Genomic DNA, 15,514 nt, shown 5'->3' with positions numbered 1-15,514 from the left:
CACCCTTGGTGTATGTGGCTGGCACCATAACCACTGTTCTACAGGTGCCAAGCTGGTAATAATGCTAATATATTCTTAAAGCTATTTCAGAAAACTGCCTATATTCTAAAAAGCAGATAGAAAACTAACTGCTGAGAAGAAAGGGGAAGGAGGAATTATAATCTTTAGGAAATAAAACTTTTAGGAAATGAATCGCTGTGATCATGGCACATTGCTATTTTCATATATGCCAAATCTCTGCAGTATTTTAATGTTATGAATTTAAATAAAATTAATTTAATGACAAAATATCACATCTATAGGACTTTTTTTTAATCAACATTTTTATTAAAACTCTCACTAAAAACATCCTAATATAGTGAACTTACTTTTCTGACAGATGCTCTAGTCTTCATGTGACTGTTTCTGAAAGGCTGGAAAGTCGCCATAACTATATTGCTGTTGTAGGTAATCAATGAAGAATTAATCTACAAAATACCTAAAGAAAACATTGAAAGAAACAATTAATTGAGTTTAGTAATTCAGGAATTTTGTGTTAAAATAATTTCTTTGAACTCGGTCAAAAGTAAAAACAAAGTAAACACAAATATTCTGAACCCTAAAAATTTACTTAGTAATCCAACATATTTTAAAACTAGATGAAAACTAGTACTTTTAACTATATACATATTGTTGTCATTGTTGCTTAGCAGGCTCAGGCTAGGTTCAAACCCAGCAACTATAGGGCATGTCGCTGGCACCCTAACTACCAAGCCACAGGTGCCAAGCCTAAAACCAGTACTTTTAATGAGACAGAGAATTACTTTCAGGTTCAAAATTACAAAGTAGTTTAGTCTTATCTATTCAATTTCACTGCCCTTTTCATTTTTTTCCTCACTGCCTTTTTAAATTATAAACTTAAATAACAAATAATTGAAGAGCCTTTTAAAATCTTAAGAATATCACAAAAAGAATCCCAGCTTTTCTGACTCTCCAAAGTCACTTTTATCTCTACTACAACAGTGAATGCTCTAGATCAGCGGTTCTCAATCTGTGGGTCTCGACCCCTTTGTAACAATGAAAACACATCGCGGCATTAGGAAGGTTGAGAACTGCTGCTCTAGATATTCTTCTTTCTTGGGCAGAAGGGTTTGATAATACACAAATGAAAATATGAAATCTGTACATATCAAGACAGACGAGCAAAATAAATACTTTATATGGGAAGCTTAGAAGCATATCAATAACTGAAATTCAAAAGGTATCCAAGTTGAATGATTAATAGAACTTAATTCATACATATACACACACACATACACCCTGGGAGAAACTCTAAAACTAAGTCTTTACTTTTTATCTGATGCTTTAATAAAATACCTTTGAGAGCTTAGATCAACTTAGGGCATGACCACTTAATTTCCACATTTGACCACAGTACCTTGTCAATTCACCTAAAATCTACTTGTGCTACATGCTATGGGTACAAGGGAGATAAAACAGATATAACCGTCATGGGCTCAGAATGGTCTAAGGAAAGAGTTTTATCACATTAGAAGAATAGTAATGGGAAACTGAATTCTAAAAACAAAAAAAATATGAATCAATAAAGATTTCAGAAATGCTTAGTTTTAAATATTTTCAGAAAATCAAACTGGCCTTACCAAATATTATCTAGTTCAGGTTTCCAAGACCTGGTTAGTATAATTTGTACTATTAAGAAATTTATGAACAAAAGCAAATTTCAATCTAGCCTGCCACACCCCTCCATAAGAACTTAAAAAAAACCCTAAATTTTAGTGAGGTTCCAATTTTATACTGGAAGATAAAACTAAATTGTGTGAGGGCAAATACATACTCCTCTGAAGTGTTTTCAATATTTTAATTTTTAAAAAGACAAAGACTTGGACAGCACCTGTGGCTCAAAGGAAGAGGGCACCAGCCCCATATGCCAGAGGTGGCGGGTTCAAAACCAGCCCCGGCCAAAAACAGCAAAAAAAAAAAAAAAAAAAAGACAAAGACTTATGAGGGTATGCTATTATGAACTAAAGTAAGTCCCAGTAGTCTCTATAACAATAAAATTTGATTAATTACTAAAATTGAAGCACCATCCTGGGAAAGGCTTAGCATCACACAAAAGAAGTCCCCATAAACACAAGACAGAAAGTGACACGCCAGGATTCAGAAGAGGACCACTTGTCTCCGGTTCTGCCTCTTTTGAGTCTCAAGCTGTTACCCTCCGTAAAGTGTTGTGGCATCACAGCTCACAGCAACCTCACATTCTTGGGCTTAAGCAATTCTGTTGCCTCAGCCTCCCAAGTAGCTAGGACTATAGGCCACTGCCATAACCCCAGCCATTTTTTTTCGGTTGTAGTTGTCATTGTTGTTTGGCAGGCCCGGGCTGGATTCAAACCCACCAGCTCCGGTGTATGTGGTTAGTGCCTTTAGCCGCTGAACTACAGGTGCCGAGCCCCTGCTCTGCCTCTTAACATCTTTACTTCTTCAGCATCTATTGTATTGTCTTTGGAGCTGTTCCCTTGATGTATATAACATCCAACTTACCAGACAAGTTGACTATGAAAATCAAATGGAAAATAATTTATGGGAAACACATTGGAAACTATAAAACACAGATGAAAGAATTAAAATGTTTACCTACAGACTAAAATGATCAAGAGGACCAAAATTACCAAAACAAGTTTTAAGTGTAAAGGGTTATGATATGGCCAAAGCAGTAAGATCTTATTTTTATTTGTCCCAGGCATTCTCCTTTTTTCCCCACAGCATTCTCTTCAACTGCCAGAAATTCTCAGTGGCAGTTGAAGGACTTACCTTCAACTTCATATAAAACGTAAAATAAGAGGCCGGCGCAAGGGTTCTAGAAAAGCAGAAACTCTCAAAGTCAGCTCCCAAGTGGCACCACCTTTCTGGAGAGCAATTTTATAATGCACGTCAAAACCCTAGCAATATTCATACTCCTACTCTTTGACCCAGCAATTCTACATCTGGGAATTTGTCAAAGCAATTAATGATCTTGGAACATACGGGGTTCAAATGAGAACTCATCATGAACTCAGCGCTTTGCTAAGAGATCTGCGTTAACAACTTATTTAATCCTTAAGATTGGCAGGGCAGTATTTCAGTTTGACAGTGAGAAAAACTGAGGCAAGGGAAAATTCTCCCCGGCCCACATAACAACTGGCAGAGCTGAGATTCAAAGCCAAATTTTCTAACTCCACCACCAGGACTCTTAACCACTCCTCTAAAGTGCATAAAGGTTTGATAAGTTGTTCATCACAATTTGTAATGGAAATAAGAAGCAATCTGATGGCCAGAAACAAAAGTGATTAAGCAACCTTAAAGTCATCCTACAATGCTGCAAAGGCAGCCATGAGAAACAACACAAGAGGACAGGGGAATGGCCTGCCTCATGTCACTCTCTGACTCCTAACTTTGCCTGAAAGGGAAGCAGGGAGAAGAGATAGGAAACAGCAGTAATCACCTCTGAGCTGATGACTAAGGTCAACTGCAAAGATAAACACTAATTCACTAATCACCCTAAGGTGCCACAAGACACGTCCCCGAGGGAGAAGAAACACAGTACTCTGAGACAGCAGCCTGGCTTTGGCAAGGCTAGTTCACTTTACCCCAGCATTCCTGAACAGCACCTTATAATAATAAAGTAATATTATTATATTACTGCAGGGGTCCTCTAACTTTTTAAACAGGGGGCCAGTTCACTGTCCCTCAGACTGTTGGAGGGCTGGACTGCGGGCCCAAAACGAGTCAGTTGCTAAGCAGGACAGGCAGCGGCAGCAAAAACACCCAGCAGGCGGGCTGCATGTGGCCTGTGGGCCATAGTTTGAGGATGCCTGTATTACTGAGTAATAAAAAAATAGACTTCAATGTAAGTTCTATGAAGGAACATAAAAAAACACAAACAAAAAACACACAGGAAGATATACCAAAAAAATCCAAATATAATCATGCTCTTCCAACTCACATGACGTAATAGCACCTCAGAATTTATACCACTGTTTGAAAATATTAAAAAGCAACTAAGCTGAAGTAAATATTTACACTCTGCTTCACTCGTGGAAGAAAACAATTTACTGACCTTACTACAGCATTCTGTGTTTAACTTAAAAATGTAAGTAAAATATCATTTCATGAAGAAAAAAAAAATCTATTAGGGAATATATGTGCAATATAAAAGTGAATCCAAGATGGGGTGATATGTATTTCTGGTAAAGCAAATAAAAAGAAAAATAATCATTTTGGGAAATGAAGCACAGATGGAGCAAGAAAGGGTAAGAACCAAGCAGGGGTTCTTTAGCATCTTATAAAATGAGAGAGAAGGTTGTTTTAGACAAATATCACAAAAAGAGCAAAAATAAGTGTTTCCCCCTATAATATCTTTGTGTTACGATAAACTTTTCACTTAACACTTTTTTTGCTTTGTGTTCTATTTTGGGTGAATAAGCAGGAGACCGGAGCAGGGACTAAGTAAGTGTGTTAGTTACAGTTAAAGAAATTAAGTAAATCTACCTAGCTCATTTGAAAAAAAGTAGATGAAAGACAAGTACAGATGAACAGATAATGCAAACAACCGAGAAGTGAGCTGCCAGAGCTCAGGAAAGACACAGAAAAAAAATACAAGAAATGAGCCTCCTGAGAAGCAACAAAAAAGCAGAACTGATAATTCTAAAAAAAAAAAGAACACCAAGGAAGTTTTAAGAAAAATCACAGAAAGTAAAGGAAAACAAGGAAGGCAATCAGAAAAAAATTATAAAGCGTGCAGAGAACAGAGATATAGGAAACTCTGAATAAATACACATAACCATTTGATCCTGCAATTGCATTTCTTTAAATTTATCCTACACATAAACTTCCACAAAAGTCATAAAGATGTGTGACATTCACTAAAACAAAAATTGACAAACTAAAAATAACCTAGAACTTTATAAATTCAAATAAATTATAATACTTTCATGTGATTATTACCCAACTGTTAGAAAGAATGTTAGAGTCAAACATACTGGCATGAAAAAGTAAGCTGCAGAATGGTGTAAATAGTGTGTCCTCACTTGTAATTTGAAATACACACACACACACACACACACGACCCTCACACTCAGTATATGTGTTTGTATATGCCTAAGAAATGTCTTAAAGGAGGTACACTAAATTGATGACATTGGTCATCAATTGTAAATGGGATTTACTTAAATGTTTACAAAACATCATTTATCCATAATATAGGAAGATGACAGATTAAGATAGGTTCTTGCATGTTTACAATTTCCCATTTTGTATAAAATCTGTATAACTACATGAGTATTTATATGTGCAATGTAAAAGAAAACATACACTAGATACGTACAGACAGTGGTTTTACCTGGGTAGATGTAATTATAGGTGATTTTCTGTCTGTGTACATGTTTTATATTTTTCTAGATGAGCATACATTCTCTTATAATTTAAATACTAAATTAAAATATTCCCCAAGTCTTTCCTCCTTTCCTCTGGCCTAAGAAATATTTGCATCAACATCATCTATCATTTAACCTTTTTTATTTCAGGAGGACTGACCTTGGCAACCAGTCTCTGAAACACCTTTCTACTTTACACCAGTTCTCAAACCTCAGTACATATATGAATCGGCTTATTTCTCACACCCAGAAGACCCATTCAGTAGTTCTACATGAAATGCAGGAATCTGTGAAATTTATCCTTAACAAGTACCGTATGTAAGTTCTGACTGAGAAATGTTTGTCTCCCTCTACATTACTCTGTGTCTAAATTCTATCATAACTTGTTATTCAGATACTAGTATTTCCTAACCTTTCTTCTTATCCTCATTTGTTCTGATTTTTATTTAGTTTTCCAAGGATTTTTATCTCCACCTCTGGTTTTAACCATGCAAATACTTCCCTAAATTAAATCTTCAGTTCAGTTCTTATACTGAGTTTCAGTTCTATATATCCAATTTCCTACTAGACACTTCCAACTAAATATTACTGTTGCTCCAAAATTAGATGTTCAAAAGCTGAATAAAACCTTCCCTCCAAACAATCTCCTCCTGTATTCTCTCATTAAGAACCAATGAACAGGCTCAGCACCTGTGGCTCAAGCAGCTGGGGCACCAGCCACATACACCTAAGGTGGCAGGTTCGAATCCAGCCTGAGCCCGCCAAACAGCAATGACAGCTGCAACCAAAAAATAGCCAGGCATTGTGGCGGGCACCTGTGGTCCAGCTACTTGGGAGGCTGAGGCGGGAGACTCGCTTGAGCCCAGTAGTTGGAGGTTGCTGTGAGCTGCGATGCCACGGCACTCTACCCAGGGGGACAGCTTGAGGCTCTGTCTCAAAAAAAAAAAAAAAAAAAAGAACCAATGAACAAACCAATTCTAGCCAGCAGGCCAAGCTGGAAACGGGCTTTCCCCTCAATCTTTACAAACTATCATGTCTAGTAAGTAAATCACCAAGTCCTGACCTGTTATCCTCTTACATTTCCCTCAAATCTACCCTCGGTTTTCTGTCAGCTGAGCTGCTACTTACTCTTCAGGCATCAGTTCAAGAACCCTCCTCCTGGAAAAAGGCCTGGTTCATCTCTCCTTTATCCCTCCTTGCCCAAATAGTAGTCACCTCCTATATACCAAAGTGCTTTGTCCTTTATCCTATGGTGCCATTATTTGTAACTTTCCTCCTACTGCAAGTTCTTTGAAGACAAAAGTGTTTCATGGATTTGGATTTTAATATAGTAGGCATTCAAACATCTGCTAACTCACAAATAAAAAGGAAATTATTAAAGACCAAAATATGCTTTAAATGTTTTAATGGGTATGTCTGCATTTGTTTGTGAAAATATATTTAAAAGTCCCTACTAATTTCTATTTCATAACGTCTGAGATTATATTTAAAATAAATGCTCTAAATATACACTTTGACCAAATGCCAAATGTTAAAAATTAATATTCTGTTTAATGTAAGACATGACAAAATAGGTTTTAAAACATTGGACGACAGGCAACACAGGACTGTGATCCTGAGAAAAGGAAACACTAGCTGTCGGCTACTTCCAGGTCACAACACAGGGACAGGAAAACCAGGCAGCCCAGCGATCTCACTGAGCTCTGGAGACAGGGATCAGTCTGAGACCAAAGGAGTTAGAATTCATAGGGCACACTGCTGCAGGGAGAGACAAGGGAGCAAGAGCCTTAGAGAGCTGCAGATGGGCTCCTCCAAAATCTCTGGACAAGTACTAATCTACGCAGAGTACCTGAGGTTAGGGAAGTAACAAAAAGAGAGAAGTAGGCCAAGCAACACCTTGAGCCAGATCGGGTTTAGAATAGTAAATCTTTGTAGTATATCAGGCAATATAGAAGGAAATAGCCTTAGTAAGGGGAAATAAGTCAGCATTACACTAATGGCTGTTCTGGAACCATATCTATGTGCGTATGTGCGTGTGTGTGTGTGTGTGTATATATTTTTTTTTTTTTTTTCTGAGACAGAGTCTCATTTAGTCACCCTCAGTAGAGTGCCATGGCATCGTACATCACAGCAATCTCAAACTCTTGAGCTCAAGGGATCCTCTAGCCTCAGCCTTCCAGGTAGCTAAGACTACGCGTGCCCACCACAACAACTGGGTAATTTTTCTATTTTTAATAGAGACAGGGTCTTGCTTTTGTTCAGGCTCATCTCGAACTCCTGAGCTCAAGCAATCCACCTGCCTACGCCTCCCAGAGTGCGTGTGAGCCATCGCGCTCACAGGTGTGAGCCATCGCGCCTGGCCTGGACCCACATTAATAACATCTAAAAGCAAATTTCCAAACCTTCCAACAGATTCCAAGTAACATGTGTACCCCAACTAAATCTAACATGCTTAAAGACAATAACAAATCAAACAAGTAACAGCATAAACTCAATGGCTAACATGCAACCAAAAACTACCAGGTATGCAAAGGAGGTGAAAAATATGACCCATATGCAGGAGAGGAAAATTTAAACGTTTCAGCCTAGAAGACACAGCGAGATCTTATCGCTATAAAAGCTAAAAAAATAAAAATAAAGAAATAAATTAGCTGAGCATGGTGGCACCTGCCTATAGTCCTCACTACTTAGAAGGATGAGGCAGAAGGATCATTTAAGGCCAGGAGTTTGAGGTTGCAGTGAGCTATGACTGCACTGCTATCCAGGCAACAGAGCCAAACACTGTCCCCAAAAAAAGAAAAAAAAAAATCAAAGTCAAATGCAAACCCAGAGATAAGCGAGAGGTTGGCATGAACAGAAAAGGATTGTAAAACTACAGTATAAATATGTTTCATATAGTCAAGGACAGGAAAACACAGTCATGACAAGAACAGAAATAGGAGAAACAAAAGAGACAAAACACAACATTTAGAGACAAAAATTAAATATATCTAAGATAAAAAATATATTAGATGCAGTTAACAACAGATTAAACATTCAGTGAACCTGTAGATGTTGCAAAAGAAACTAAAATGAAACAGACAAAAGCAACTTAAAAATGAACAACAAATCTAACCTATCTGTGACTTACTAAGCACTATAAAAGGTGAGTAACTGGAGTCCCAAAAAGCATGTGGGTGGATTCAGGGTACAGAGAAGGAAGATAGAAAAATACATACTGAAGACAAAATGGCCCAGAATTCCCCAAATCTGATGAAAACCACAAACTGACAGATCCAAGGAGGTTCAACAAACTATAAAAATAAATATGAAGAAAACCACACTAAGACACATCATAACCAACTTGCTGAAAACCAATAGTGAAAATTTTTAAAGTGACCAGAAAAAAGTATACATTACACAGTGAGGAACAAAGAAGGACAGTAAATTTCCTATCTATGCAAGGCAGAAAACAAAACAATGGAGCATCTTTAAAGCAATAAAAGGGGGAGAAAAGGGTCAACCAAGATGTCCATATACCCAATGAAAATAACTGTCAAAAAGTTAGGCAAAGGCCAAGTACAGTGGCTCACACCTATAATTCTAGCACTTTGGGAGGCTAAGGTGGGAAGATCAATTAAGCCCAGGAATGCAAGACTAGCTTGGACAATAGCAAGATCTCTGCCTCAGCTTGGCACCTATAGCTCAGCGCCTAGGGTGCCAGCCATATACACTGGAGCTAGTGGGTTCAAACCCAGCCCAGGCCTGCCAAACAATGACAACTACAACCAAAAAATAGCTAGGCATTGTAGTGGGTGCCTGTAGTCCCAGCTACTCAGGAGGCTGAGGCGAGACAATCACTTAAGCCCAAGAGTTTGAGGTTGCTATGAGCTGCAACACCTCGGCACTCTACGCAGGGAGACAGCTAAAAACTCTGTCTCAGAAAAAAAATCTCTGCCTCTACAAAACCCAGAAAAGTTAGTGGGCTGGCGTGTACCTATAGTAGGCAAGAGGCTAAGGCAGAAAGATCTCTTGAGCCCAGGAGTTTAAGGGTACAGCAAGCTATGATGACGCCACTGCACTCCATGCTGGACAACAGAGCAAGATCCTATCTCAAAAACAAGCAAAAAAAAAAAGAAAATTTGACAAAACAAATTTATTCAGATAATAAGAGCTATGAGAATTAACCATCAGCTGATCACCACTAGAATACCTGTGAAAAGAAATTTTTCAGGCAAAGAAAAAATACATTATCAGATGAAAATTTGGATCTGTATGAAGGATTAAAGAATACTTGAAATGGTACAGATGAGGGTAATAGAAAAGTTATTTTCTCATTTTGGACTTTTGTTCTCTTCTTAAAATAACTGGGTTTAAAAATACTATAGGCTGGGTGTGGTGGCTCACGCCTATGATTCTAGCACTCTGGAAAGCTGAAGCAAAAGGATTACTTCAGCTCAGGAGTTCAAGACCAGCCTGGGCAAGCTTGAGACCCTGTCTCTACTAAAGTAGAAAAACTAGCCAGGCATTGTGGCAGGAACCTGTAGTCCCAGCTACACGAGAGGGTGAGACAAGAGGATCACTTGAGCCAAACAGTTCAAGGTTGCTATAAGCTATGATGCCATAGCACTTAACCACAGGGCAACAAGAGGGAGACTGTTTCAAAAAAAAAAATTGAATAAAAAAAATAATATATTGTAAAGTTTACAACATATAAATACAAAGTATGACAAAAAACAAAAGATGTGGTTGGTGGGTGGTAAAAAAATACTGGCATAAGGTTTCTATACAATACACGAAATTAAAGATTAAGTTAAAACTGTCTTGTAAACCCTAAAGCAACCAACAAAAAAATAATACAGAATAATACCTAACAAATGAACAGTGGAATAAAGGTGACATTATCCCCTTTTTGCAGAAAAGGAAACTAAAACTCACCTTCAAGGACAGCTAGGAGAATGCAATGCAAATAATATACGTAAAAACAGTACCTCACGTGGCAGGAACCCAAATCTTAGCCCCTTCCTTGGGTACAGATTTGTTTGACTCACAGAATCTAAAAATGCTACAGTTCTCAGTTACTGTTTTATCTTTCAAAACAATAATCAACTATATAAAAAAAGATCTGAATATGTCCTAATATCTATTAAGATACTTGCTTCTTCATAGTTTCTGCCCTTTCTTTTTAATCCTAAATCAGCCTCATTCTTGCATTTACAATTGTTCTTACCACTACTTGGTTTCTCAACCTCAGTGTCGTTGACATTTTGGGTCAGATAAGTGTAGGGAGCTGTCTGTGCATTGCAGGACATTTATCGCAGTATCTGAGGTCTCTACTTACTAGATACCAAGAACAAATACCCATCCAGTTGCAATAACCAAAAAAAAAAAATGTTGCCAAATATCCCTCTGAAGGACAAAGGTGTCACTGCTCCATTTCAGCACTTGAACTATAGTACCTTATGTAACAGTTAAATGTGTATGAGTCTACGCCCTGACCTGTACTATAAAATGCTAACATTCAACGCTCATATTCACCCAGTGTCTAAGTAACAGTGATTGATATACAACAATTAAAAGTCCCCGCCCTCAAGAACTTACATTCTATCTCTGCATTCCTTACTCATCTCTGCATTCCCCAAAGGCCTTACCCGTAACAACCAACCACATATTTAATGAATTAAACAAGCTGTAAGGTGAAGAAAAATTGTTATCAAGGACATTAATTTCAGAAGGGCATTCAATGACAACAGGGACATCATTAATAGAAAATAGGGCTACTTACCTTATGACTTTTTGAAAAATTAATCTAGGAATATCTACCCTATCATCTTTTTTTCTCAATCATAGAGAACAATTATTAGTCCTTCAACTACATCGCAGGTTAGGAGCCACTTCTAAAGTATGTTTGAGCCCAACCACCACCGGTATTTAAAGTAATAACATGAGCCTAGTTACCAAAGTACTAAGTGTGAACTACTATTGACTTCCAAACTCCTGCACAGTAATAATCAACACAACTTTAAAAAAAAAATTACAAAACCTAAAATCTTCAGGTTATGTTTTCAGAGTAAATATGCTATCTAGAAATTCAAGTAATAATCTTATGCATAGCCCCACCTACAAGATTTTTAACAAAAAATATGTTCAGAATTTTAACCCAGAAACAAATTTCTCTTTGTGAGTGCCATCTGTGACTCCATGACTCAAAGAGTATACTGCAGGAAAGGCATTTAAAGTGGCTCTTTGAAACATAGTAAGGCTCTCCCTAATCTGCTAGTAGCAGAAATGGGTGAACAGATCTGCTTTGCAGAACAGTCCAGTGCTTGACACAGAAGCACCCTGTAAGCCCACACAGTACCTATTAACTGACTGGATACATAAGGCATAAAAAAGAAGTGTGTGAAAGATAACCTCAAGGTTTCAGGACTGGGGTGCTGGAAGAAAGAAAAGTCTGCCATTTAGAGGGTAACTGGAAGATAGCGTTTTATGTCATTATGGTAATATCCAAAAAGGAATTAAAAATTAACAGATTTAGGGTTGGTGCCTGTAGTTCAGCAGCTAGGGCGCCAGCCACATACACCAGAGCTGGCAGGTTTGAATCCAGCCTGGGCCTGCCAAACAACAATGACAACTACAACCAAAAAATAGCCAGGCGTTGTGGCAGTTGCCTGTAGTCCCAGCTACTTGGGAGGCTGAGGCAAGAGAAAATCGCTTATGCTCAAGAGTTTGAGGTTGCTGTGAGCTGTGACACCACAGCACTCTACCCAGGGCAACAAAGTGAGACTGTCTAAAAAAAGAAAAAAGAAAAAGAAAATTAACTGATTTAGTTGGGAGTCAGAACTAGAGACTTTGAAATCATACTTCCACAGACCTTGAAAGCTGATCCCAGGGACTGGGAAAGACCAGAAAATCAAGAGAGAACTAAGGACACAATCATGATAAATGATTTCAGGGAAGATTTCAAGGTAGATGAGCTAGAGCTTTAGAAGAATTTGGCGTCAATGTAGTCAAGAAATAGTTTTAAGGATGAGTGGTCAACCCTAAACTTCTAAACTCCTTGCGGGCAAAATAATGTTCTTTCCTCTGTGAACACTCCAGAAGTCCCTATCGCGGCACCCACCACACAGCATGTACTCAACAAATACTAATACCATATCTTGCACTGTGCCTGCTGTGTGGCAACCAGACACTGTTTAATTACTTCACATACATGATTCTTATTTCTCACAACAGAAGGTGCTGATGTGACACCCACTGTACATATAGGACACCTGAGACACCTATCTTTTAAGCAATTTGCCCTAACTGAGAATCTGTCCAGAAAAGAGACCACTGGATCTGGTTAGATCATTACTAAGCTGAGAGCAAGTTCAACGCAGTGCCAGGGGAAGAGCTCTAAATACAGGATGTTAAAGCATATCTGAGGTATCCATATATCATTTCCTCTCTGTTAACACTTCTTTTCTTAAAGCATCTAAACTAGACTTTAAAATGTAGCCCCATAAATGGTGAGACACACCTCTAAGTCTCCTTCCCATCCATTTTCCCATTCCCACCTTATTCCATCCTCAGCCATCTGGACTAGAAGTAGGTAACTAACCAACTGAATTCTCTCTGTAGAAATTTAGAGTTGAGACTTGGAGATATTTGCTAAGAACCACATTGCAAAGCCAAAGTGAGTCTGGTGTTGGCGCCACAGAAAACAAAAAGTTTCATACAAACCAAAGTTACAGGAATGCAGAAACCAAGAGATTTAAAGAGAAGACCAATGTGAAAGAAACTGTGAGTAGCAGTGATGTAAGACCATGTATTTCCTGGGTGGAAAAAAAAACTGAAGTTATTGAATATACTCCTTTATAAGTAGACTAATTTCAATGGCTTTTGTTCCCTATAGCCAAATAATCCTTGAGCCAGTAATAGAGATCAATGAAATAACACTTAGTAAGCAGCTACTATTTACTTCACACTTTTTGAGTGTATTTTAATGTCAAGGATAAGTGAAAAAAGTCTAAGAAATATTAACAGATATTAGTTGTCTTGACTCCAAAACCAAAACTCTACACTACACCTCCTCTTCACTCATGTAACCACCTCTCTGTTCCAGGACATTACACAAACCATTTCTCTTATTTCCCACGGAACATTCTGAGACTAATCCAAAAATGTTAATTTTCCTGCTTTTATCATGTCCAGCCTACCCTTTAAGTTTGAAACCCTGGCCAAAAGGTTACAAAAACCAGCAAAAAATTCTATTTTTCTATCTCTGAAAATGAGTTTGCCAAGATGGAACAGTAAGAACTTTTCTAATCTAAACTGATCTACGCTGCCCATAGACAAAGAAATACTTTGTAAGTTTTTCACATTTTTTCAAATATAGACAGAATTCCTCCACCTATTTACAACTGGAAATTTCCCTTAAAATGGCCTTTAATGTATTAGCTGAGTGGGTTTGAGTTTCTTTTCCCTGCAGTAAGTTCCTGAAATTTAAAAAATTTTTTAAAAAATCAAAAGTACCTTCCTTTTTCCAGCCTCTAGACTTATACCACTGAAGCTCTGAGACTAAAAGAAGGATAGAGAAATTCCCACAGTGGCTCTGGGTTTTAGGTAACTCCCATATTCTCAATATCTGTGAAATGATATCACGGGCCTTGTATTATATACCTCTAGGCCCTCACTAATCTTATCAACAGTGCAGTTATGTGAGTACATACACTAGTCACCTAGCTCAACTTGGGAGCATATTTCTTCCCTAACTCCCTACATTTTCCAATCTATAAATCACTGTTACTCATAGCTCTAACTAATTGTAAAATTCACTGTCCACCCCCAGGGCAGTTTTGCTGGAAAAAACACAAAAGCACAAATAACCAGGGTAGTACTTGAAAAATATGACCATGTGTTTTAAAAAATTCACTGAATTACACCATTTTAACTGTCACTAGTCATGCAGGGCACTAGACTGCCATTTACCTTAAAATCTTGATATTTAAACAAAATCATTTTTGAACTACTGAGCACATCTTTTCCGAGTAGTACTCTATTTTCTGAGTATTTTCAGACACAACAAAAACAATCAAAGTAACATTCTTAACAAGATGGGAAGAAGCTGAGGGAAATGCGAACATTCTCCAAGTAACTGAAACAGGAATTCTTAATTCCAGTTCGCACTAAAGCCATTGGATTTGTATCTCAGCAGTATTTCCCATGCTGAAAATCCCTACCATCTAAAGCTCAACCACTTTGAATTTAGTAAGATTTTAGGGGAGAAGGGAAAGCAGAGGAAAAAAAAGTTACCAAGTCATACCATTGTAGTGGTTCAAATTTTACTGTCATCGCCATTTGCCAAAGTTTTAAGTACTTCCGTTACATCTCCACATTTTTAATAAAGCAGCTTAGACGCCTGGAATAATAGCAGTATAGTCAATCCATTCGTAATACTTTATGGCCAACATTTAAGCCATTAACAGCTTAGAACGACAGAAATTCAAATTATTAATACTCCGAGGAACGGCTTGATGCCCTCTGTTTCTGTCACAAGATGCAAGTAACGCCTGGTTCCAGGGCTCCAGGATTCTGACAGTGAAGGATGCTTGGTATTCGGGGACAAAGTGCAACGTCGTCCTCCTCCTGCATATGCTCCTGTGCGCACATCACGAACACAAACTAAGCGCACACACACCCCCCCCACCACGCACCCTGGGGTCTCGGCTCTGAAGACCACCCCGGGGATAGAAACTAAGCCTGTCATTCAAAGGGGCGGCAGCTCCACCCCAACACTCAGGACCCCAGAAAGACTCCTAAGCCCGAGAATCCGCCTCCCCTCCGGGCCCAGCGCCTTAAGCTTCTTCCTTCGGCCCCGCTCCTCCCGCCCTCCTCCCACTGCCGTGCGAAGTCGCAGCTCAGGCGGCCGCGACAGGGACTGAAGGCAGGCGGAGGGGCTGAGGCACGGAGCCGGGCCGCTCCATCCGACCCAGCCCCACACCCCGCCGCCACCCCAGCCAAGGCACTGCTCACGCCACCGGGGAGTTCGCGCCCGGCTCACCTGGGGGCCGCAGCCTCCGCAGCTCACAGGCATGTCACCGGCCCGCAACGACCAGTCGCGCGAGCCTGGCAAACCGGCTGGC

General features: G+C 38.8%; 1 protein-coding gene across 4 annotated transcripts in view; it reads right to left on the bottom strand.

Annotated features, from left to right (window-relative positions):
• The window catches only part of AKAP11 (A-kinase anchoring protein 11), a 50,112-nt gene extending 34,606 nt beyond the window's left edge, over positions 1-15,506 (bottom strand). Inside the window, exons 1-3 of one of the 4 annotated variants that reach the window (XM_023513684.1) lie at positions 15,433-15,506; positions 14,695-15,029; positions 369-478 (exon numbers count right to left, since the gene is read on the bottom strand). In XM_023513684.1, the coding sequence (XP_023369452.1) occupies positions 369-428 (60 nt within the window). In that variant the 5' untranslated portion in view covers positions 429-478; positions 14,695-15,029; positions 15,433-15,506. Of the gene's footprint in view, positions 1-368; positions 479-14,694; positions 15,184-15,432 lie in introns of those variants that run through there. The other 3 variants (XM_023513687.1, XM_023513686.1, XM_023513685.1) reach the window with 3 other exon arrangements.
• Between the last annotated feature and the right edge of the window lie 8 nt (positions 15,507-15,514).

The sequence above is a fragment of the Otolemur garnettii genome, unplaced genomic scaffold, assembly GCF_000181295.1.
Source record: "Otolemur garnettii isolate 467f Iridium unplaced genomic scaffold, OtoGar3 scaffold00043, whole genome shotgun sequence".
NCBI lineage: Eukaryota > Metazoa > Chordata > Mammalia > Primates > Galagidae > Otolemur > Otolemur garnettii.
Note: the sequence above shows the minus strand (reverse complement) of the source record. Positions and strands in the feature narration are given on the sequence as shown.